Source organism: Phaenicophaeus curvirostris, chromosome 8 (assembly GCF_032191515.1).
Source record: "Phaenicophaeus curvirostris isolate KB17595 chromosome 8, BPBGC_Pcur_1.0, whole genome shotgun sequence".
Taxonomy (NCBI): Eukaryota; Metazoa; Chordata; class Aves; order Cuculiformes; family Cuculidae; genus Phaenicophaeus; species Phaenicophaeus curvirostris.
The window spans coordinates 980636-1006735 of record NC_091399.1 but is presented as its reverse complement, the minus strand read 5'-3'; the positions used below and the strand labels follow the sequence as shown (position 1 = coordinate 1006735).

The following is a 26100-nucleotide window of genomic DNA, read 5'->3' as shown; positions in this document are numbered from 1 at the left end:
AAATAAATCCCTGCAAGTTCCCTCTGGCTTGCTCCTTACCCTCTGTAAAGCTCCAGATTTTAGTGGACTGCCCAGTCCACAGGGGAAGAGCAGGGACAGCAGCTTCTGTCCATTTTCCAGGACACAGAAGAGTTGAGAATCTGGTGTCTGGGAGGGAGACTGTGAGTTTGATGAACCCTGTTCATTAAAACTTAGGTACTTATCTCCTAAATTCAGAAATGCATTTAATTCAGTTAACAAGATGGGACAGTTGGTTGTAACAGGAGTGGTGGAAGAATTGAGGATGACTTGGAGAGCAAAACCTGGAAACTTTGGGTTTCATTTTAAGGGTTTGGGGGTTTTTGGGAGGTTGTTGTTTTTTTTTTTTTACTTAAATTGCATTGCATTAGTTGAGCTTGCAGGGATCTCCTTCTGGTAGGAAGAGTTCACTATCTTTTAAATCTCCCTTTTATAGAGTAAGAGAACTCATGTTTGGAGTTAAAGAAAGTTCTCAGACCATCACCAGTAAACCCCTTTCAGTCAAGGGAGTGGTTGTAGCTGTTCCAGCACTGCAGTGCAGCATGAAATCCTGCAGGCAGCTTTATCAACTGTAAACTGCTTCATACAAATATCCCAGTGACAACAAAAGGCCCAGCTATGCAGACATCACCCAACCTGGCTGCGTCTGGTTTGGTTTAGTTACAGGGACTCCTGCTCTCTCACTGTGGGAAGCAGGAGCCCAGCAGCTATATGGCAGCAGCCCCTCAGCCCTGAGAACACTCAGAGCAGCAAGAAGCAAGAGTGTGGATCAAAATGGCAAGTTCTGCTCTGCCTGGGGCCATGGCCGTTTGGAAAAGGTGAGGGTGAATCACCAGATTCAAGAAGCTCAGGCACTGCTCCTCTTTCATTCCCCACCTTCCCTGGTTTAAATCAGGGAGTTTTCAGCTGACCTCAGAGCCTGCTTTATGTGCACAAAGCGCTCACTGCTCCCCCCTTCCACTCATCTTCCCTTACCACCTTGAGGATAATAAGGGGGAAATGTTCCTATTTCCATGGAAATAAAGAGAATTTTTACAAACACCTACTTCCTTTCAAAAATTCTTGTCCCCAAATACCTCCAGATTCCCATTTAAGCCCATTCCCTCCATTCTCCTCCCCAAAATAAGATAGTTCTTCAGTGTAACACACTGAATGGACTAATCCAGCAGGTGGCTCAACCATCTCGGAGAGCTGTTACAGTCCTTAAATAAAGGCAGGTGAAGAAAAACACACTGTAAAGTAAAACTGTGAAGCTACATGGTGTGAACAAATGCCAGTCAAGGTTTATAGGAACACAAGTGTAAGTTTAAAGGGTTTTATTATCAAAGTTTTGTAAAACAATTTCAGAAACTGTACATCCACATGGCACAGACTGCAGCCTACTTCTGCCTTTTACCTGCACAAAAGTAAAAGCTCCGGAACATCTGTAACTAAGGGAACAGCTTTGCCTACCTACCTCGCGTATAACATGGAATCACTGTGTGCATAGGAGTACTACTGCAGTGACAGTAAACACAAACTGATTAGTTTATACAACTTCAGATCAAGTAAAAAGTACATTATCAAGTAGACTTGCTTTTAAAAGCAGACAAAGGTCAATTTTAAAATGCACTACCTTTTTGCAATGTGTTTAGCTCATTAACAAATAAAATGTCCTGGATTACAAAAATTGCACAAATCAACCTTTAATCACTGGGCACTGATCAAGCAGAATTTTTCACTTCCCAAGGCTCCAGAAGAGAAAGTCAGAAACATTACAGCTCGCCTGAGGTGGATTTGAACCGACAGATTTAAAAAAAAAAATAGCCCTCAAAAAGGTCAGTGCATTTCAACTTTGTCAAAGCCAAACAAAACCCAACGGGAAAAACAAAAGAAAACTAACCGACCCCAGCCAAGTGGCTTAAAAAAAAAAAAAACAACACGCCCTATCTCTATCAGAATGCTGATTTGCAGATGTACTGTCGATATTCTTTTGTAGTCACACTTAAGACTCTGAAGTAGTTCTGCTGTAAGTTGTAGGACTTCAGAACACAGAGGATGTTTCTGCCACAATCAACATGCAGTCAGTGCATTCCCTACACTGCTCTATTACTGCAATGGATCAAACTCTAGGAACACTATCATAAGTGAGCTGATTACTAAAGGAGATCGGACAACAAACAGTCCATGCCTGCTGTAGATGCATGCAGCTTTTTACTTTTGCTTGAAGCATCATCGAGTTAGTAAGAATTGCTTGGCTACACAAGCCCTTTCAGCCGTAACGAGGATGGTCACCCTTCTACGCTGCTTTCAGTGTGAGTTAGTATCGGGAGATTTATAAACCATGGATAGCTTGGAGCTGTATACATCTAGGTTTAGGATTAACAAGTACAGCATAAAAGAATCACACAGGAATGACACTGATGCATGTCTGCAGCTGTGTCCGCTGCAAAGGCAAAACTCAGTCACTCATGTCCATGTCCTCTTCGTGATGATCATCCCCATTCACTTTGGACTCCCTTGCTGAATCTCCGCTTCCTTTCTCAGCAGCGGACTCCTTCACTTTAGGGGAGGAAGAGTCTGCCATTTTCTTCTCTTCCTTTTTCTCTTTCTCGCTGTCGTATCCTTGCTCTTCTTCATCGTAATCCCTTGTGACCTGCTTTGCCAAGATAAAGATAAAATAAGTAAAACTTGCTTCCCCAGCCCCTGTGGTTTCACGTGAAAACTGCAGCACAGGCAGTGATGCTAAACAGGTTTTTAAACATACTTTCACATCTTTATCACTCTCAGATTTTCGTTCTCGATCCTTCTCTTTGTCTTTGCTTTTTTTTTTCTTGCTTGTTGACCGCTCCCTCTCATCTCTACTTCTCTCCTTGTCTTTATCCTTCTTTTTTTCCTTTTTATGTCTGCAACAATAAAGCACATAAAAGTGAAAACCACAATCAACCACCATGTGACCAGAACACAAACCGGGTCCAGACTGTTAGCCACAGTTCTTTACAAACCTGAAGGGAGAAATAGCTCCATGCAACTAAGGCACACGAGTTACTGTCAGAAAACAACCAAAAAACCCAATTTCTCAGTGCTGAATCCAACACGGCCACCACAAAGCCAAATGTAAGAAACACCACATTAAGAACAGCAGCACTATGGTGTTCTATTAGGAGCACCTCACGTTCCCCACTTAGGGAGAGAGGACCACAAAACATCTACAGTCACCCAAAAGTAGCCAACTGCTATTGCACAGAGCCAAACAGGCCAGGAACTCTGGGCAACTCCCACTCCTCACCCCTGGAACACCTCACGTGTGGAATTCCTGGACACTTAACAGAATAGCTCTGCGCTTGATGCCGATTACAGTACAATAAAAGCAGTGGCTGGCAGCAGGGATCCAGCCTTCCTCAAGAAATCACCCTATGGGCTTGCTCTAAGTAATATGCCAGATGTGTCATCTACAACATAACTCCACAGGGATCTTTGCTACAGCCAACGTTTGGGGAATTCCCCGCCCAGACACTGTCTGGTTTTAGCCAAGAGGTTTACTGACCTTTTTGGAGATGGGGACCGGGACATTTTCCTTTTAGGAGACCTGGCTTTTTTAGGTGACCGTGTTCCACTCCTGCTTCTTCTACGTCGTCTTTCTCTGCAAGAGAAATAAAATAAAAGAAGAAAATAATTGAATAAAAGCTTTGATTAATTTTATTTTTTTAAAGCTACAATTACACCTCTGGCTCCAACACCAACCCTGCTCCAGGGGCAGTCAGTATGCAGAACTCACAACGGGCATTTACTATCAGCAGTGGCTGATCAGCAGAGCAAGCTGTTTCCTGTTCTTCTTTGACCCTCACAAACTGACTGCCTGCTCAGACTGTAAGGGATGTTGACTCTTCCCGCAAACAGAAACAAACAGCTTGTTCTTGTTAATACTGCAAGTTAATTTTGCAAGTTTTTAAAAAAGCATGGTAGATATTTTTCATGTATTTATTCCACAGATCAGGGAAGAGTTTAAGTGACCCCAAAGCACCCTGCTTTCTTTGATATACATTGGTACACAGGGTTATGGGGAGCAGCTGAGAGAGCTGGGGCTGTTTAATCTGGAGAAGCGGAAGCTGAGGGGAGACCTTACCGCTCTCTGCAGCTCCCTGAAAACAGGCCGGAGCAAGATAGGTGTTGGTCTTTTCTTTCAAGTCACAAGCAGTAGGATGAAAGGAAATGGCCTCAAGTTGCACCAGGAGAGGTTTATATGAGGAAGAAATACTTCACTGGAAGGGCTGTCAAGCACTAAGAGAGGCTGCCCAGTGACATAGTGGATCACCATCCCTGGCGGTGTTCAAAAAGTATGTGTAGACATGGCTCTTCAGGACATGGTTTGGTGGGCATGGTGGGTTTGGGCTGACGGTTGGACAGGATGATCCAACCTTAGTAATTCTCTGATTCTCTTTTAAGTAGAAACTATTCTGAGCCCACACAAAATCTCCAGAAAGTTAGTGTTAAAAAAAAAAAAAATCATCTTGCAGACATAGGCAGAGAGAGCACACCTGCATTTGTGCATGTATCCAGTGTATGCCCCCATATACCCACAATAGAATCACCACCCCATTACATACAAGAATGTTCGGTTTTATTACAATGGTTAAAGCATGCAGGAAATAGAGACCAAGGAAAACTTTCATCTTACTGTACCTGCTTGTGCTTCTTGATCGTCTAGTTGTGCTGTAGCTTTTGGGGGGTGTTTTAGAGCGTTTCTTTTCTTTGTCTTCCTTCTTTTTATCCCTTTTAGTAAAATAAAGATTTTAAGATTAATTTCCAAATGATTCAAGTAGCATTTACTACTTTTGCAATGTAAGAAAACGCATGAAGACATGGTAACTGCACTGGATGGCACATACTGCACAGCATCTGAGGCCAGCCACATTAATGGAAACAAAGATTACAGTTATCTACAGCAAAATAAAGGAACAGCTCTTCTACAGCTTTGGTGTATAAACAGCACAAAGCTTGCAAGTCTGGATGCTTGCATTTCCTGCTTTCCAAAGACAGTGACTGTGTGGTTCAGCTAACGCCTGCTGCGCCTGCTGACTCCCAGGAAAAGCACAGTATGTGTTTTTAGGCAACAAACCGCACCCGTGTATAGGGCAAGTGTAACACAATTCCACAAGACATGACAAGAGACTGAATTTAAGAAGAGATACTAGATCATTTTGCTCTAGGTGTTATGCTTGTTTTTTAAATTAAGCACCAAAATTTAATAATTTAATTACTAGCAAATAAATGTATTTACTGAAGCAATTACCTGGTTTTAGATGTGCTCCTAGACCTTCTGCCCCTCTCTCTGGAATGAGATCTTCTTCGCCTTGGACTTTTAGATCGCCTCCTGCTTCTTGATTTTGAATGGGACCTTCTCCTTGATCTGCTCCTTGACCGTCTATCAGTAACACATAGTACACGGGATTTAGATACATGCAATTTTGATACACTATTCAGAATCCATCTGGTCAGTGTTAACAGTACAGTAATACACAATGATATAGAAAACAAGAAAAAAAATAGAGAAAGCAGCATCAGAGTCCTGTTGAGTCTGTCAAGCAAACAGAAAAAGGAAGTGCACAAATGCTAAATGTCAAAGAACAATGACACTTCCATCAGCTCTCTTAGTGCTTTCCTTGTAAGGAAATACTAGTCCTAATGTAGAGAAGAACTGGTAAGTCACTTGGAGGAGTGAAGAAATTTTTAGAACACTAAACCAAACCCAAGCCAATTACTGAACACGCAAACAGTGAAGAGTACAAATGGGAAGGCCACAGTTAATACGGTTTTGCACAGACCACTGGCATGCATTGCCTAATTGGAGATGACAAGGTTATAGCATAAATGAGTTGCATCTCTTTCTGTTTGGGTAGGACAATATTAAGATGTCCAGTCAGGAACAGAGCTGATATCCAAATAAATCATAAACTAGAAACCACTGGAAAAACTTCTGTCCCAGATAATTCCACTAAGCTGAATTTGCTGCACATAGTAGAAACAGCTGAACAGGTCACCATTTATGTACATAAAGCCTCCTAGTACTTGGTTTCAACAAAAATTAGTTACCACATGAACACACTGCAAAGAGACTGAAGAAAGTGTGGAAGTTTAAGGCTCCATTCTAGAATGAACAGCCTGCAATGGCTTAGGTGTTCAGAGCAGCAAGGGCCATGTAAATCAAGGCTCTGTGCTAAGGTGTCTCTTATCTGACACAAGAAACAATTCCTTGTTAAATAAAACCAGAGTCCAGGCACTGCTAGGACTAGGTGTGCTGGAGTTCCTTCTGCACTAATTTACGGTATTTTTGAGGAATTTTTTACTATTTTCTCCCTCCTATGCTTTCTACAAAAATCGAGGCAGGCCTCCACCTCACACTACAGTCTGGCCAAATCACAGCCCCTGTCTTCTTCAGACCATTTGCATTCTTCATCTGTCAGCTTCCATGAGTGAAGGGTCACTTCCAAGAAGTATTTTTGAAGGAACAGTTTGGGTAATGTGGGTTCTTTTAAAGCAAATAAGTTAACTACCTGTGTCTTGATGAAGAAGGTGTCCTCCTCCTCCTCGAGCGTGACCTTGACCTTGAATGCCTTCTCTTTTCATCTTTTTTGTCTGGAATTTAAAAAGAATAGCATAGTAAAAAACAAATGTTATTTTAGTATTTGAAGAAAAGAAAACGGAGCTTCATGCTATAAATATAAATAAGATAAAGACAACCTAAGGAATATTTTGACATTTGAAGTTAGGGCTTATCCATCCTTTTCCTCAAAGATGACACAAGGAATGAACACATGACAAAACCACAAAGTTTTATGCAGAACTGAAGAAGCCAGCATTCAGAAAATGTTTAATTTAAGTCAGTTAAACGACGACAGCTGCAGGGCAATGGAAAGTTCTGTTAAAATCTCAGAATCTCTGCCATTTTGTGAAGAACTTCCAAATCCTTTGAGAATCTCTCAAATTATTGTTTTGAATTTCCCACACAAAGCCTCAAGCAAAACAATCAGTATATTTTTCTGGTCAAATAAAAGAACAGGTGCTCCATTCTCTCCTGAAAATGATCAGGAGGCTCGAAACTGTTTTCAATGTTTCAAGTTACTGCTTCTCAGATCTAGTGGATCTGACATGTGTGGGTAAACTGCTGCATCTCCTAAAATAAAACCTACTGAAACAAGCTACGAAGAGAATGATTTACAGACTTCCACAGATTACAAATTAAAAGAAAGGAAATTGTCCCCAAGAACAAACATCATTAAGATGTCGCATGGTTCAGACACGTGCTGTTTCAAATAAAATCTCAGGGATGGCAGTATGAACTTTAATCAGGGGAAGCTTAAGCATTTTGCAATCCTCAAATCAAGCTAATCTGGGAAAAAAACAGAGGATTAAGTCCATGCAGCATTCACACTATAAGACAATTAAAAATCTATCAACTAGAAATCATGTCACTGTAGAACACAAAAGCCTTAAGACAATATAATACACTATGCCAAAATTCCATCTTGAATGAGGTATTTCACCATTTGAAATTACCTGGCTCTATAGCAGCAGAAATTAATGACTGTGCTTCTCGTACTCTTTTCATAGCTTCTTCTATTTCTTTACTGGAGGTATCTGATTTCAGACTTGGTGAAACAAGACCTGCAGCTACGTGGTTCAACCTGATCAATAAAAAAAGAATTTCAGAAATTCATTATTGATGAATCCAAAAAATACATGCCTCGGCTGTCAGACTGCAGCCTATTCAAAGTGACTGATGGAAGCAAATCAGAATCTGCTTGTGTTTTGGCACCATTCAGATAAGAGTAGCAAGTCTAAGATGTGGTATCTGTGCCGAAAACAGTGGCACAAGATACTAGCGCACACGGCTCTCAGAATTCCAGTAAACTGTAGACAGCAGGCAAGTTTATGTTGTCTTGCACAGCTGTTTCTAATGATGCTTTTCAGAACTTTTTTGTACATCATAATTCCAATTCTCATTGCCTGAAAGCGCAACTCCAGAGGAAAGAGTATATTACACAGCAGAAAGTAAGCTTCCATTTTGATAAGCCACACTGAGAAGCCTGCGAACAGTACTGTGATCTTTAAAGTTCAGAAGATGTGTTCTATAAAGATGGCTTTGAAGCCAACCAGATACACTCAATATACCTGACTTCTGTTTATCTAATCCATTATCTTGGGTAACTATTTTGTTCAATCAGTCATGTATTCCCTGCTTACAGAAATGCCAATTTAAAAGAGAATAATATGCCAGAGCAGTGTTGAAAACGAAGTTGGGTCTCACATATAACTACATCCCCTGGCACAGATCAGACAGCTTTGACAATTTAAAGACACTGGAACAGCCAAGCAAAGTGAAAGTCACCTATTTAGCTGATACAGCAGCAGAGTAAACACATGTGGATACACTTTCCTGAAGGTGAGAGTTGAAAGAAGCTTCCTGCAATTTGCAGCACAAGAGCTTTTGGAGGCAGTGGTTGTTTCTTTGCATCTAGTACACTTCTCATCCACTTACTTGCCTAACAGCTTTTTTCAATGGCATATGCTTTCATCATCCTATTGCAATGGCATCAACAACCTAACAGCACATGAATACATCCAGTGGTACAATCCATCCCCACCTGTTGGCCCCATACCATACTATTTTTAACAAAACTATCCTTTTCCTGAATACTGAAATAAAAATCAGCACATACCTGTGCTTACCGTTACTTGCTCCCTTTTTCTACCCAGCAATAAGACATGCTGCCTTTAACAACAGCAGCTAACGTATGCAGACTCTTTCATTATGACCTTTCAAACAGTTGCTAGTCCCTGCTCACTCTCAGCCATGGCCCTTTCATTTCAGCCTTGCAGAATCTAAGGTGCAGGCTGCACCTTTACGTTATGGACAAGAGTGACAGAAATGACATGAAAAACTGAACTTCTGTCTCCAGCAAAACAAAATCCCACAGATTAACTGGTGTTATTCCTTAGGTGCAAGGCTGAGTAACGTTCATTTCTATGCCCGCTTCTCTCTACTACAGAAAAGAGTCTGTACAAGACCCCAAGGCACTAGTTTTCCCCAACCATAATCAGACCCAGCAGGACAAAGACTGGATACTGAATCACAACAGATACTTCCAAGACCAAGCAGACTGCAACATAAATATTTGCAAACACTGATACTTACTTTGGATCCACTGTGCTCATAAGTTTTAGCAGTTGATCTGCTGCAAGAGACTGTGAGGGGAGAAAAAAACCCAACAGTGTTAAAACCATATTGAAAGACATGAACACATAAGAAGGTTATCTTCCTCGAAAGCACCCTCAGCAGCGGCTAAAGCAAAAAGTCAGAACAGATCAAAACCAGAACACACCCCACAACCCAAACAAGCTGCTTGCAAAAAGGCATATTGTTCTGTTTTCAAATTCGTGGATGGCGCGGAGGGTGCAAACACTACATTTCAGTGGTGCTTAAGTACCCTTTTCTTCCACAGCAGCCAAACACAGGCCCTTTCATCAAAAGAATCAGAGCAGTTTAAAATAAAAATACCTATTTTATACACACAATATTTACAGATTCTCCATTACTACAAGAGAATAGAGATCTCAGTAGAGAACTAGGCTGCCTGTCCATGGTAAGTCCTCAAGTTTATTAACAATAAGCAAAAGCTTCTTTACTCTAGAAACTCCACAAGAAAACACATTTTACAGTTCCTCAGAAACTCCTGGTGATATTACAAGTGGTCGCTCCTTGTACGTGTGGAGTGTTAACAACAAAATGTTCAGTCAGTCCCCACTAGTTTTCTTTATACAGAGGCAGCCATGTGCTGAATGCAAAGTTTGTTACAATCAGTCAGCTTAATGGGCAAAGGAAACAATCCATCATATCAAATTCATATTTTTTTAACATGCACTTAGAATGCTTTAATTTCATTATCGCCATTATTTGCTTGTTACTACATACAGTAGGCATGACAATATGCATGAGAATGGTAAATGATGGATATCTTAGTCATGCATTAAACTATTAGTACTTCTTGTAGCTGTAAAACATGTTCCTTGTACAGTAATTGGTTCTTATATCTTAAATATTAACTCAGTAGTCTACTTACTATTACCTAATAGTTTAAGTCTTTTTTATTCAGTTTTTAAAAGACTACAGCCTAACAAAGTCTCCCCACACTCTTTCCACACCTACAAAATTAAGAACTCAAACCCTTCTTTTTTTAGTCTAAGTGCGAGACAGGTTCATAGCTCGATAAGGACTCATATGAAATATTTCATTACTGGTCCCAAACAATTTTTATTTTATTCCTATAGATACTATTTATTCCAAACAGGTGCTCAGAAAAATCAATCACTGGATTTTTCAGGCAGTGTCTGTTAAACTGATATGAATGGAAATTACTTTTAAACCAGAAAAGAGGGCAGTAAGAGAAAAGTGTTCGTATATAAGCCTGCTACACCAGGAAATAAAGCCCACATTCTGTAACAATGCAAAGGAGTTTAAAGAACCAGCAGCCTGTGTCCCAATAAAATGTAGTATTTTGTAACACTTCTTCAAACCTAACTATAGTCTGTTTGCAGATCTTCAGGTGGTTACTTAATGTACTGGTGAATACCAAGAACATCATGTATGACAGTCAAACTACACATGTGCCAAGGACAACAAATAAAACTTTACAATGTGTGTCATACCTGAGAGTTTAAGTTTGCTCCAGGAAGCCCAAGAGCAGCTAGGGCAGGATCAAGAGCAGGAGCTCCTAAAGCAGCTAAAGGAACAGCACCAATCTGTAACAGAGAGAGTAATTAGATAAAAGCCATATTCAAAACCGATGAAAAGCTGTTAAGCCAAGATTCTCAAGCACTAGACATGTGGAAACCTGAGCTGAGTTTTACTTAGGCTTCTAGCTACAAGAAACGCACTAAGGTCAGTGAGTGTTTCAGTTTTCCTTACTCAGGTATTCCAAAGCATACTACATGAAAGATTTTTTCCTCTAAAAATATTTTAAAATGAAATTCTATTTCCTCTGCATCACAAGGGTGGGGGGGGCAAGTAGAACAGTAAAGCATTCCACAGTATTTAAGAAATAGTTTAAAATAAAATTATTTTCCAGTATTAAAATGAAAGTTCATTATAAGCTTCTGAGCCAACTACCGCATATTTAAATCAATTTAGGATTGAAATGAACATGTCTTATGCTAAAAGACAACATACTATTATTACATCTCTGAAATTTCTCAAATTTAGTTATAATTAGCAGATGGGTTGAAAAGCTAGCGGAAGAACAATGAAGTCTTGTTCTCCCCTCTTTCATGCTCACCACTTCCTGTCTGCCTGCTCTGGCACTTGAGACTCATTTGCCAACCAATTCAACCAACTGGGCTGTCAGAGAACTTACTGCTCTGCTGCGTGCAGCAGGCTAACACAACACTTCAAAGGGTTAACATGCAGTTCACAATGCACTAAATAAATTCTACCATTAAGTCGATTGGGAGTAGGCTAGGATTCACTGTGACAGAACTAAAATTAAGGTGGTTCAACTACCATTTGCAGGACGGTATTTATTTCTTCCATCCCTTTCCTCAAGTTTTAAAGATAACCATTAGGCTTCTCCCTCTACATACAGCTAAAGAGACCTTCTGAACAACTCAATGGCAAGCAGCAGCAGCAAACGCGCTGGGAATCCTTCATGCCATCAGAAGTCATAACAGAAGCTACACAAGAAAGAGCTAAGCAGAATCTGAAGAATTAGATTTGAGAACTGCAGAATTAATGAAGGTCTATTCTTACTAATTTGTCTCTTGTACTTTGACTATCTGTTCTCTAATAAGACATGCTATGACTGAAACTTCTCTCCACAATCTATCAGTCTTACTGTGCATCTCCCACAGAAATTATTCTGTGTTTAGCTAACGAGTACATACAGGCTACAATTTCTGCCCCTCAGTTGGAGTATTCATGGAAGGCAACTCCACAGCATGTCAACTCCTTGAACTGCAAGAGTTTAAAACCAGTAAGATCTCTACTGCCTGTCAAAAAACGTACAACAGATAAGAGAGGGATGAGAGAGATTTAAAGACATGACCCTTGGGATACCAGAAGCATCAATACTGTGGAAATGAAAGCATCCTATCTAGCAAGTTACTACCATTTTGCCACAATTCCTATCACATTGCTGTAACAATCCACCAAGGCACAGAAAATAAAACATTCTAAGAATAAGCATTTGCACATCAGTCTATTTGTCCTGAAACAAAAACCAACAGAAAGTTAAGAGTCAAACTGAGCATATCCAATTGTTTCCCTCGACTTTGATCTAACAGGAAAACCTACCTGAGAAAGTGGGTTGGGAGTAGGCAGGAGTCCACCTCCAGGCAGAAGACCTGCCACAGCATTAGCTGGTGCCAAGAGAGACAAAGCCTTAGTCTCATCAGGAATAACTCCTGCAGAGAAACAGCCTTGCATTAGAATGCATTCCATTTCAAAGGCAGAAAAAACACAAATACACCCAGAAAATGTCTCCCTGATACACCACCTGAGTTTGTTGAAAGTACTTATGTTGGCTAAAATACAAAACTTGATGTCTATTAATATTTAGCATTAATCTTTTTGTCAGAATGAAACTTCAATGTGTGAAAATTTGACTGTTCCTTTTTCTCTACAAATGGTTAAGTTTCTAGAGCAAAAAAATAGCACAATACACACTACTTTTTTGTTAACACTGCCAAGATTTCATCACCTGTACTCGATTTTTAAGTCATGAACCAAACGTAAGCAAGCACAGTCGGTTCTCCAGGGGTGTGCTCTCAACTTTCAAAAGCTGTTTTATGAACAACGACTCGTGTCGGCTGCTTCACTATAAAGCACACAGAAAAATCAAGATACACAAGACAAAAAAAGTTTGATTTAGGGGTTAATAATATGGTACAGTTCACTATGTTTTCTTTTACACCTACCATATAAATTTTGTAAAACTTAAAGAGAAGGTATGGAAATATTTTTTGTTGAATCAAGCGTAGGGCTTTTGCTGACTTGTCAAATGAAAATTAAAGTCTCTGCAGATCTTCAAATACACGCTGTGTATGCCTGTCTGTGGGTGGATGAGTGCATACGTACAGTATATTGTGGCACATTCCTTACCTGTGCAGTAAAATGCATTTGTTCCAATATGTGCCATGCTTATTGTACCAAGAATGCTGCTACACACTGCCATTTTCAGAAGAAACTTCTGGCCCAATATCTTGCAGCCAACTAAGACAAGTGTCTAATTTTACTACCTGCTCTGCATATATAATTTTAAGGGTCCTACTATGAAACAAGTAATTATGTAGGTTATTTTTTATTCTATCCAACAGCAAAAGCCCTATACAGATGGATTAATTTGTTAATGTGCCCAAGCCCCCAAAATGAGAGTTCAATAAAACAATTTTACTTTATATTTGCAAATACCAGTAGTGTTTCTGTAATACATATTAAGAAACTGCATCTCATCATAAAACATACAATATGTACAGGGCACTTAAGAGAAACTGGATAAGCTGCAGAAGAAAACTGTTGGGTGGTATTTTCAGCAGGGCCTGGTATATAGTTCAGGCTGAACCAGGGAAAAGAACTGTAAAACACAACAACAAAAAAGAAAAACCACTGTTAAATAAAGGTAATGGTTCCTTCCACCTATACTGAGAAGTGCCGATAATATAAACAAATGTATAATACACAGCACTGTTATCTTGCTTGTGTCATTGAGCTGTCATCAATTTAGATACCAAAAGTTATGGAGGGAGAGGGGGGAAAAAGGTCATTTAGATAAAGGGCATTAATGCATAAATATATTAACATACCTACAGAGAGATTATGGGGTAATTTTGCATGCAAAATTATGTCTCAGAGGATATTTATAAATTATATCTAAACATTTCAAATCAGTGCAACTACAACATTTCTGGCATCTAAATACAAATCCTCAGACTTATCTTGAGACACCTCATAGAAGATCTGCATCCATTAAAAAAAAAAAATCATGCATCTGATCCTCTAATTGTTTTTTTAAGAAGTATTTAGAAATAAATAAACTACAATTTTAAAAAAAGCAATGAGGCCCCTCACCAGTTAATTTTCATGCTTCAAGAGTTTTTTTTACTGCTGCTTTGTTAGAACCATGAAATACTGTATGAATGTGTAGAAATGAAAGAAAAAGAAACAGACAAAAGAAACAAACATTAACCAAAGAACCTAAATACCCCCCCCAGCCACCTTTAAGATTAAAAGTTCCTTCCACATCTAGGAATATCACAGTGAAAATTACAAATACTAAACCTTACCGTAGACTTTGTGTATAGTTCTATAACACAAAGCAACAGCCAACACCAAAGTGTCTGTGTATGCTAAAACTGGAGTGCGCTTGCGATATAGGGGATAATTATCGCACTAAACAGATAATAAACATTTACTTTAGTGACAGGCAATATTAATACAGAATTATCACAACAGAAAATAAAAGAGAAAAGGGCCCAGTTCAGCACAGGAGTTAAGCATATGCCTGGCTTTAAGCACATGAGCAATTCCACTATGGTTTTAAGAATAGTGCTGTATTGTGCTTAAACAGCTTGTTGAATTGGGACCCTGGCACTTGCAAGGAAAACTATACTCCGGCACAGGGACAAAAGCGTATGATTACAAAACCAGGGGCATCACTTTATTGGCTGGACATATCCCTTGTGATATGCCACATCATTGTGCCAAAACCATCAACATACTAAACCGCTAGAATACCAAAAGAAACAGCCCATGAGGAACTCCTTGATTTAAACAGGCCCATTCAAATAATCCAATTTATTCATTTTACATTCTTTACACAATCTGAACCAAAACTATTGGGTGGATTTCTCTATGTGCCGGATTTATCCACCATCAAGCACAATGGACAAAGTCAGACTGACAAAGAGAAACATGTGTTTATCCTTATCAGAAAAGTTAAACACCACCATTCTTCGCCATGGGCCTTGGAGAGTATTTCCATACTATCCCAGCTGGACTGTTGCTGTATCATTCTTCAATGCAAAGGCGAGGACAAGATGCCTCTCAACTATGCTATTGTACCCACACTAGCGAAAGCAGAAGCAGTAATTTGGTGGCAATTGCAGAATGTGTTTCATACTCTCAAGAAGCAGCACATAGCAAAGGTCAGGCTGCAGATTCCTATATTCCAGACATCAAGTTTTCAAATCTTTTAAGTCTAAGGAATACAAACATAAGACAGCTCCCCAGGCCTCAAAAGACAGCCTACAGTATTACAGTGTCTTGATTATAGGTCTGAACCCAGGCCATGTCCCAAATTTATTACTCTAGTACGATTTAATCTGCAGAGATTTTATTTAATTAAAGCGATCTGGGAAAATCCATTATTTCAGAAGTAAATCAAGAAACAGTACAATGGAAATCAATTACTTCTAAAGCAAGTCTAGAAGAGTTTAATAAGACTTCTGTAAGAAGAGGTGTCTTCTCAGCACTTTGTTTTTTAGGTAAGTTCCAAAAACCCTGCTCATTGCTTTTCAAATTACTGTAACACCCTAAAATGTAAAAATAAAAAGAAGAAGAGAAAATGTAGTTAACAAGTGGTTACACCAGGAAAACACTTGGGGACTTGAGTGCTCGCTGGCCTTTAGTTAATGTCTAGAATCCCCTGTAGCTGCAGAGGACCCACTGTTTTTCAGTCATCTGGAAGGGCTTTGCATTTGCCTTCTCCACTACAAAAATCACACACACAAATAACAGAGAGAAGAGTTTATTATTTAGTGAAATTCTATAAAATATATCAAGGATGAACAAGAAAACTTGGAATAAAAAACTAGTACCAGTGCCCATTTGGCACCTCTTGGAAGACTTCACTTTCAAATTAAGCCATAATTATTCAAACCCTTGGTATACTGGACTGCACAATGAGATTGAGTGCCTTTTCAGGGAAGTTCTCAAGGAAATGCAGCAGCAGCATATCTCAAAGAAATGCTACTCTACCTTCCCAGGCACTCTCAGTAGGGAGAAACAGTTCTTATTAATGAGATTTATGTCTATGTGAGAGTGGCAAGCAATTATTAAGGCAAAATACCATCAGAACATTGACCTGTTTGCATAGGTCTGTTCAGGGAAAAGTCTCATTGAGACTGATGAATAGCAAAATTTACAAATAATTCTATCTAAAATGTTAATAATCTAAACTTAAAGATACATAACATCAGTAAGAGGTAAACTTCCCACTTGCATCCAGTGTCAATTTATTTAATCCATGGGCCAATGGCAATATACCAAGGGTTTCTAAATGTTAATATCTTACGTGTTTGATATTTTACTAACCCTCATTTTTGTGAACTATACTGGAATAAAATGCCATCATATGGTGGCTTCATAGGCCATTAAACAATGCACAAACCTTCTGCATATGGAACGACTATCAACGCTCTGTCAACGAATACAGTGTTTGTCAGATGCTGGGCCACAACTGCCGAGTCAGGATCATGGAACTTTACAAAACAGACACGCGATGAAACAGGCAAAGGAGAATCACTGAAAAAGAAAGAAATAAATTACTTAGATGGTAACAAGTCTGACAGCACAAGACTTATAACTTCTATTGCCTCCGCACTTGCACCGAACCAGGAAGCTGCAGGGACTAGGGGTACTTCCCTACACAAGAACACTATTTCAGGGTTTGTATTGTCATTTTGCTTGACCACAGATAAGAAATTACACCACATGAAGTCAGTTCACTGTAAAACTGCAGAAATAGTTTATAACTGGACATTAATTCTATCATGCACCATGTATCTATCACCAGCCACAGGAATGCAAATGAGTGCTCATGACCTGTCTGTGAGAAGGAAAGGAGACAACTAAAAGCTTTGCTCAAGAAAGATAAAAAGTTACCTACTACATACATAAGTTAACATGCATAACTTAACAAACCCAGTAGTTTTACACTTCCAGGGTTAGGGCCCAAATTACTGATTAAGGTAAATAATGAAACAAAAAGCAATGATCAAAAGACCACTACGATTTTACTTACTAAGACAATTTCACAAAAGCTTCTAGATCAAACTGCATCATGCTGCTTCTCACAGATACAGAAACTGCCAGGTTTGTTCAGAAGGGGTGCACGCTAAACACAGCTTGTCATCCAGCATGACACCAGTCATCCAGTAACGACACTGGACCCAGAGAAAAATCATGAAGCACAGGTGGACAACACTGCAGCTGAAATCTCACTCATGGGTGAAAAGTCCCTAAACAACCCATCAGTAAACTCAGATGTCTTAACAAGACAGGTCTGTACCTGCCCCACAGCTCAAAATGAGCAGCTGTCAGCAAGGCTGCGTAAAAAAAACCCAGACATGGAAAATTCAAGAGAACACAGGAGTTTTGAGTCACTTAAAAATCCCAAACAGAAATACCTATTTCCTACAAGGACAAGAAAGGACTGCAGGCCATATGACTGTGTCCCTCCTCCTCTCGAAACAAAACCAACCAAACCCCCAGAATCAGAAGCAGAATTAATCCTAAAAAGGTCCAGAATAGGTTTCAGAGGTCCATATATCCTGAAAATTGTGTAGATTTTGCTTTAATCAGAAATACAAACTAAAAGACAGCAAGAAAATGTATGATGCACACACAACTATGCAGCAGATGAGTTCAAAGTTGCCTCCAGAAGGCACCAGGCAGGTACTGAAAGTGCAAGTCCTAAAACCTGAGTTTCTACACAAGGCCAGGGTACATACGCTGTTCAGTTCTGTTCTCAGAACCAGAAGTAAAAATCAGTCTAAAGAGGTAGTTCTGAAAAATAGTCACTAGTTCTTCATGACAAAGATCCACCTTTACTAACCAGTTTCCCAGGAGCAGTTACGAAACTAGATCTTCAAAATGCATCCCATGGCCAACACAACTGTTTCTGGGTTGAGGAACAGTGATCAAGACTTTAAGCACTGACAGCATAGAGAGAGTTGTCAGAACTCAGGAGAAAGGACAACGACTTTACCACCAACACTGACTTTACCATCAACAAGAACGTAATCCAGGTTCTATTTTTGTTAGCATGAAGCCAAACACCGCACCTCCACTGAGCACAGGCTCAGCCTAATGTGCCAGTTACACCAACTCAGGAACCTCCTTAAATGTCTAACAGATCACATTTGAATACACTTTAAATTTAACCTGATGTTAAAAACTAGATTGGAGCCAGCATATTGCAGCTTTTAATATTTTAAAGTTAGAAACATTCACTTCATCCAACACCTTGCAGTTTAATAAAACTGGAAAGAAACACTGTAGTCAAAAAATGTCACAGATACAAAAGAGCTCACAGATTTAATTTTTCTATCTACAAACATACAGCAGCTTGCCAAAATGTTGCCTTTTCTTAATCCATTTTCACAGAAACATAAAAAACAAAGCAGCATTGGCAAATAGTGTTTTATGGCACATCTGAATGGCATACTAACCGCAGTTCCAAAAAACCGAAACCATTTGTTACATTGAAGCAGTACAATATTTTCAAAGTTTCTTAAGTTGTCTGTGGTGACTGGGGCACACCAAACAGATTAGATACCGTTTTTAACCATGAGTGCAACTACCTACTCAACTGTACAGCCAGCTCAAGCAACAAAAACAACTGAAAATACCAACAGTTGTGCTTATACAGTCAGACAGTTAATATAAACCAGTGTATTAGATTTTTAAAAACATATTTCCAGCCACTCCAAAATCCAAGCTGTGGCTGAGCAAAATTCACCAAGAACAGAACGCTCCCAACAGTTACCAAAAAAGGCTACCATTATTCTAATTCATGAGTAATCAAGAAATGTAGTGATTCTCTCTCAGAGATCAGGACAATTAATTCCAAGACACAAGACAATACTGTAAGTAGCTGCTATATGAACAGCATATCCATTCTGGAGTATGCGGGTTCTGAAAATACAAGAGATAAGCAATCTTCATATCATGACCTCTAACAACTCGCTCCACCAAAGCCTCCTCACGTCTTAAGCAGCAGCTCAAATATTAAATCTGGGTTTTTTAGGGATATTGCTGCTACTTATGTAAACATAATTACTCATGTAGAATCAGGTTGGAGTGAACAGATTGCTCATGCAAGAGATGTTCTCTAACACAACCGTGTTCATCGAGAACAGTTTAAAAAAAAACACCACCCAAACCCCTGAAAAAGCAATACACATGCCTCATTGAATCAAAGCTGCCATTCTTTTCTCAGCAGAGCCGTGGCAACTGCAAGTAACACTGGTGTTCCCATGGTCCTTGCAAAACTGTCTTCAGCAGCTATGAGAGACGGCAACAGATCTTGCCAATTACTAAATCATCCAACATCAGAAACTGTTACTAAGTATGCTCCTTATTTTATCAATCTTTAACTCTGCAGACTGCATTTTCCATCAGATGTGCTTTTGTCTTGAAAAAATTCTCTGTCCACAAGAATTTGACTGGATCATTCATATCTAAAGATCAAAAAGGGAGGACATGCTGGCTTCTCTGTCAAACCCCAGTGACGTAAGACATTTTACGTCCCCGCTCTAGAGCAGAAATTTAACTTTTGATGGAAAGGCAGTTTTTGTACACTAAACAGGATATGCTGGAATCAGCTTATACACACGTCTCTGTGCAGACTTCTATGTGTATAGATACCTCCCCCCAGCTTTTTTTATTAAAAAAAAAAGGGCACTCAGAAATCCATTCCCTCCACTTTTCATTTTTGCCAAACATGAAAGATGAAGCTATTATGGAATACAATGAACACAAGAACCAGGCAAAGGATCTGGGGAAGAGGAAAAGGAAGATGGAGGAAAAGATCTTTTCTACCTCAGCGCAGAACCTTCACCCGTCTCCTTGAAGCCATCTCTGCTCCTCCTGACTCTACAACATATCCACCATAGACTTCTCTTTGCTACAGTCAAGCAGATCCAATGCTTGTACTGAGCAGGGTGCCATAGGGCTGGTTCCTCACAAAACATTTATGTAAGGAACTGCATTAAGGATGCACAGGCAGTCCAGGGTGTGGTAAAAGGAGAGGTGCTGGGCCTGGCTTTGAGGGGGGTTGTACAGCATTTTCTGATACCATAGAAGTAACTGTGCAACAGATAAGTTAATATGTACCTAAAACTACAAGGTTCCAGAAAAAGAATTCACCTATAATAACCTTCCTTAAAAACTGGACAAAATATTAAAACAGAGAGCATCACATCAACTAATTGCATGCACTCAAAGGCGAGTTACTTTGCTGGCTGCCAAATGTTAATGGTTCTAACATAGAAGTATTGTTATACCAGCTATTAACAATGTAACTCTCACATCTGGAACTCTCAATTTCCATCATATCTACATTCCACTTCCTTCCCTGCTTTGATTTTTTTGAAATTACTAAAATCCAACCCAAAGTAAGAAACTAGAAGAGCAACAGAAATCTGTTTCTGAATTTCCTTCTACAATCAGCTAGCAGAATGGGTGAATTCTTCTGGGTTTGGGCTGGCAGGGACTGAAGACTCAATGATGAAAAAAAAAAAGAACTATGAGGGTTTTTTTTCCCCCTAAAATAAAAAAAAAAAATCTAAACAGCCTTGGGTATTAAAAATAACTGACTGTGTTCCTACTGGATTTTTCTCCTATCGAACAGTCCTTGTTCTTCACGGCAAAAAGAAACTTTTTTACTTACATTATACCCATGCAAAAAATCAACATATAATGTTTCTGTAAAGCAAATCAAATCGACAGAGCTAAAATTAACATATCACCTAACATAATAAATGTGCATTATTTTTGCAGTCCTGGTCACCAGCCCACACTTCACAGAATTCTTTGCAAAGAATAAATATTTCTACAGAAATTTTAGTTTTCTGGCCAGCCACCCGCACGTTGCCACAGGCTGACCGGGGTGGGGGGTTACCAAAAGCCTGCAGCTTCTAGAGAGGAATCCAGCAGAAGGGATACCACGTGCGACCGCGCGCCACAAACGGCTGCCTTTTCCCCACGCACGTACATAACGTGAATAATTCCAACCGTGGTAAAAGGGAACTCTTACAGCCACCCCTCGGACAAGAGAGGAGGCTGCAGAAGCGCAGGGCCGAGCAGCCCGGGGCACAGCCCCAGCGGGTGCAGCCCGGGCCCGGGGCAACCCCGGCGAGAGTGGGGAGCGCGGGGGAGAGCCTGGGGCCGGGGTGGTGGGCAGCCCCGGGGCCGGGCCGCGACAGGAGCCCCGGAGGCGGGGTCAGGCCGGGCCGGGCCGGGAGCAGCCGCCATGGAGGCGGGAGGGGCGGGCGCCGGCCTGCGCTGGGGGAGGGGAGGGCGGAGGCGGCGGAAGGGGCCCGCTCGGGCGGGGGAGGGGAACGGGGGGGGGGGGGTGTACAGGACACGGCGCCACCACTCACTCTGGGGGGAAGAGGCGCAGCTCTTCGATCTTTCCGAGGAAGCCGAAAAGCGTCCGCATCTGCTCGGAGCTGGCGCTGGGGGAGACGTTGGTGACCTGGATCACGTCGGTGCCGCTGCTCGAAGCCATTGCGCCGCCGCCCGCTCCGCTGCTACAAACACATCGGGGAGAGGAAGAGCGCGTTAGGCCCGAGCGCCGCCGCTGCCGCCGCCTCCGGCCCCGCCGCGCGCCGCGGGCCGCCCGCCTCACCAGCCTGCCCGGGCCGCAGTATCCCACAATGCTCCGCGCCGGCGCGCGGGCCCGCGCAGGCTCACGGCACCGCGGCCGCGCCTGCGCCTGCGCGTGGCCCCGGGAGCGCGCGGCGACGGCGCGTGCGCGGCCGAGCACCAACAGCCCGCTCCCCCCTCCGGCTCACACCCTCCCGCGGGGGGGGCGGCCGGGGGAGTAAGGAGCCCCTTGCTGGCACCGACACCGGGAATCATAGAATCATAAAATCACTAGGTTGGAAAAGACACACCGGATCATCGAGTCCAACCAATCACTAAACCATGCCCCTCAGCCCCTTGTCCACCCGTCCCTTAAACACCTCCAGGGAAGGTGACACAACCACCTCCCTGGGCAGCCTGTTCCAGTGCCCAATGACCCTTTCAGTGAAAAATGTTTTCCTAATGTTCAGCCTAAACCTCCCCTGGCGGAGCTTGAGGCCATTCCCTCTTGTCCTGTCCCCTGTCACTTGGGAGAAGAGGCCAGCAGCCTCCTCTCTACAACCTCCTTTCAGGTAGTTGTAGAGAGCAATAAGGTCTCCCCTCAGCCTCCTCCAGGCTAAACAAGCCCAGCTCCCTCAGCTGTTCCTCATAAGGCCTGTTCTCCAGCCCCCTCACCAGCTTTGTTACTCTTCTCTGGACTCGCTCCAGAGAAAGTTCTTAATGCCAATTGGGGTCTTAAGAAACAGGGGTGCTTTATTCGGTCCCAGATATATGGTGGGTTCGATCCTCCTACCGTATATGCCAGAGACTACAAGCAGCAGGGTTTTATATGCTAAATTTATACATATGTGTTAGATTGCTCGTAAAAATCACACATATTAATCACATTTCCCAACAGTAATTATAATAGGTGTCCTCCCCCTGGCGCATGATCCCCATGGTCCTTTATTGAGGCTGAGCTCTGTAGAGCAGACCCTGCCCTGTCTTGTTGGCATCTGCCCCTCCTTGGAAGTTTCCAAAGAAGGTTCGAAATCAGGGTTATCTTGACCTCGCATCTTTTTTGGCTCCGTAAGTGCTGTTCAGGTGCCGGTCTTCTTCAGCCATCGTTGCTCTTATTCCTTAAATATCACAAAACAAAGACTCTTCTATTCATTGATTTCAATAATTACTTTAGGCGTTAGTATGGACACTGCATTCTACATGGCAGCCCATATCGGTTTGCTCAATACAACACTGCTCCTTGAGCCAGTGTCGGCTGGGGCTCCAGGGTCTGGCTGCTTGGTCCCCAGAGAGGTGAGGCACTGGCACAGGTTCCCCAGGGAAGCTGTGGCTGCCCCACCCCTGGAGGTGTTCAAGGCCAGGTTGGATGGGGCCTTGAGCAACCTGATCTAATGGAAGGCGTCCCTGCCCATGGCAGGGGGTTGGAACTGGATGGATGATCTTTAAGGTCCCTTCCAGCCCAAACTCTTCTAAGATAGTATAATTCTATGACTCGGCTCTGGCTGGGCTGGTGTGTTGCGAGCAGCGAGTGCCCTGCCCAAGGTGCTGCAGATGGGCTCAGTAATGCTGACCGCTTCTTCAGAGCTCTAGGCTTGAAATGGCCACAACCGCTACATTAATTTATGGTGTTCTTGTAGAGGCAAGCAGAACGGGTATTTTGTTGGCTGGGTTCACCAAGACGAATGTACTTCAAGTCCTCCCTGCATTTTCTGCTCTATCATTCCCAGCACCAGATTGTTAATAAAGCAATCGATTATTTCCAAAGTCCACAAAAGTGGTTTTTTAAAGTGATGAATATTAATCATTCCAGGAAGTTCATTCCTACCCCTGCCCTTACCACCCACTGTCGTGGACATTCTGTCTAACTTCAGAAGAACACAATTACTTAGATGAAACTTTATTTTAGCTTAAATAAAAAATATTTTACTTTTTGTAATAAAAACTATTTATTGTATCAAGATGATCGAGTCCAACCTTTACCCAAGTGTTGCTAATTCTGCCACTAAACCATGCCCCTAAGCACCACATCCACATGGTTTTTAAACACCTCCAGGTATGGTGACTCCACCACTTCATTGGGCAGCCTCTTCCAGTGCTTGATAACCCGCTACACAAAGTAGTATTTCCTAATACCCAATCTAAACCTCCACTGGTGCAACTTGAGGCCCTTTCCTCTATCTTATCACTTGTCACTTGGGAGAAGAGACCAGCACCCGCCTGGCTCCAGCCTCCTTTCAGGGAGCTGCAGAGAATGATAAGCTCTCCCCTGAGCCTCCTAATGCTGTGAAAAAGACCAAACTAAATAATCAATGCCAATTTGATTATTAAGCAGGTATAGAAGTCTTTCTCATTCTTAAACTTTTCAACCCTAAGGAAGATGCAGCCCAAACTTTAAGAAAAAGTCCTTTTCTGTTGGCTTGGCAGTGCGGGTTCCAGGCTTCCTTCTCTTATCTTGCAGGATGCCTGTTCCTTGCACAACGGGTCCCCTTTTAGATAAGCACCCTTCAAGGCACATACCACTACAGAATATTGAAGGAAGAGATTATTTGTTGTAAGTTACTAACCTATTATGTATTTGAATATTATGTATAGTTCTTCTAACTGAAATATGGGATTAGCTTGAATAATAACTTATAGCTGGCCTGTGCCTGGATACTTATGCTTACATAAGGAATTTTAACAAGGCTGCAGTTAGAAAGAATGGGAAAGAATGTGACTGTAACTAATTAAGCCAGATAAGAAGGACTAGTGCAATGATAAGTGAAAGAAGAACCAGCTAGGACCAGATGCAACCTTGAAGAGGTGCCCAAGGCGCCTCACAGCATGTGCAAGAAGGAGAGTTGAAGAGTTCACCATGAAGAAGTCTGCAAGCCTACCTCCAGAAGTCCCCAGCCCAAGACCCCCAGAGGGAAGCGCCAAGGGGAAGGAATTTATGTAATACATTCTGGGAACCACTTATAATAGACACACCTGTTCCAGGACAACTGATGAATATGTATGCTTTGACCGTATAGAGCCTTTGTGAATTGTGCTAGAAGTTGCATGCACATTAAGTGAAGCCACCTCTCGTATGCCTGATGTCACGTTAAAGGATATGATGCTGTGAAAAAGGCCAAACTCAATAATCAATGCTTATTAGATTATTTCATAGAATCATAGAATAACCAGGTTGGAAGAGACCCACCGGATCATCGAGTCCAACCATTAAGCAGGTATTGCTTTAATACATAATACGATGTTGGACACACAGGGAATCATTTCACCTAAATGTGTGTGTCCATCGATGCTGGTTACAGGTCTTTTATTCATACAGATTTTGAGAAACACTGGTTACATATTCAGGAAAAAATGGTTAAACATTCATAGAACTCACAGAATCACAGAATAACCAGGTTGGAAGAGACCCACCGAATCATCGAGTCCAACTGTTCCTATCAAACACTAAACCATAACCCTCAGCACCTCGTCCACCCGTGCCTTAAACACCTCCAGGGAAGGTGACACAACCACCTCCCTGGGCAGCCTGTTCCAGTGCCCAATGACCCTTTCTGTAAAGAATTTTTTCCTAATGTCCAGCCTAAATCTCCCCTGGCGGAGCTTGAGGCCATTCCCTCTTGTCCTGTCCCCTGTCACTTGGGAGAAGAGGCCAGCAGCCTCCTCTCTACAACCTCCTTTCAGGTAGTTGTAGAGAGCAATGAGGTCTCCCCTCAGCCTCCTCTTCTCCAGGCTAAACAACCCCAGCTCTCTCAGCCGCTCCTCATAAGGCCTGTTCTCCAGCCCCTTCACCAGCTTCGTTGCTCTTCTCTGGACTCGCTCCAGAGCCTCAACATCCTTCTTGTGGTGAGGGGCCCACAACTGAACACAGTATTTGAGGAGCGGTCTCACCAGTGCCGAGTACAGAGGGAGGATAACCTCCCTGGACCTGCTGGTCACGCCGTTTCTGATACAAGCCAAGATGCCATTGGCCTTCTTGGCCACCTGGGCACACTGCTGGCTCATATTCAGTCGGCTGTCAACCAACACACCCAGGTCCCTCTCCTCCAGGCAGCTTTCTAGACAGACTTCTCCTAGTCTGTAGCACTGCATAGGGTTGTTGTGCCCCAAGTGCAGGACCCGGCATTTGGCCTTGTTAAACCTCATGCCATTTGACTCAGCCCAGCGGTCCAGCCTGTCCAGATCCCTTTGCAGAGCTTCTCTACCCTCCAGCAGATTGACACTTCCACCCAGCTTAGTGTCGTCCGCAAACTTGCTAAGGGTGCATTCGATGCCTTCATCCAGGTCATTGATGAAGACATTGAACAGGGCTGGACCCAGCACTGAGCCCTGGGGAACCCCACTTGTCACTGGCCTCCAGCTGGATTTCACACCATTTACCACCACTCTCTGGGCCCGGCCAGCCAACCAGTTTTCCACCCAGGAGAGTGTGCGCCTGTCCAGGCCAGAGGCTGACAGTTTCTCAAGCA

At 42.0% G+C, this 26100-nt stretch overlaps 1 protein-coding gene across 4 annotated transcripts; it reads right to left on the bottom strand.

Annotated features, from left to right (window-relative positions):
• Positions 1 to 1319: 1319 nt before the first annotated feature.
• LOC138723164 (serine/arginine-rich splicing factor 11-like) lies at positions 1320 to 21725 on the bottom strand. Of its 4 annotated transcripts, none has more exons than XM_069862066.1 (12): positions 21433 to 21725; positions 16437 to 16570; positions 12344 to 12453; positions 10705 to 10797; positions 9194 to 9243; positions 7555 to 7682; positions 6552 to 6633; positions 5291 to 5422; positions 4681 to 4770; positions 3545 to 3640; positions 2765 to 2903; positions 1320 to 2656 (listed from the first exon to the last, which is right to left on the bottom strand). In XM_069862066.1, exons 1-12 carry the CDS (start codon positions 21558 to 21560, stop codon positions 2459 to 2461), a joined length of 1380 nt encoding a protein of 459 aa, XP_069718167.1. In that variant the 5' UTR covers positions 21561 to 21725; the 3' UTR covers positions 1320 to 2458. The 4 variants fall into 4 exon arrangements, with proteins under 4 accessions (XP_069718167.1, XP_069718168.1, XP_069718169.1 ...); XM_069862067.1 differs by having other exon boundaries at positions 1320 to 2653; positions 21433 to 21724; XM_069862068.1 differs by lacking the exon at positions 3545 to 3640 and having other exon boundaries at positions 21433 to 21724.
• Between the last annotated feature and the right edge of the window lie 4375 nt (positions 21726 to 26100).

Bases quoted from the DNA above. Each gene is read 5' to 3' on its own strand.
- LOC138723164 (XM_069862066.1), bottom strand. From the start codon at position 21,560: ATGGCTTCGAGCAGCGGCACCGACGTGATCCAGGTCACCAACGTCTCC. The intron at 10,798-12,343 runs GTAGGTTTTCCT...TCTCTGTTACAG, and splicing joins CTCCCAACCCACTTTCTCAG to ATTGGTGCTGTTCCTTTAGC. The intron at 4,771-5,290 runs GTAATTGCTTCA...TTTTACTAAAAG, and splicing joins AGGAGCACATCTAAAACCAG to GGATAAAAAGAAGGAAGACA.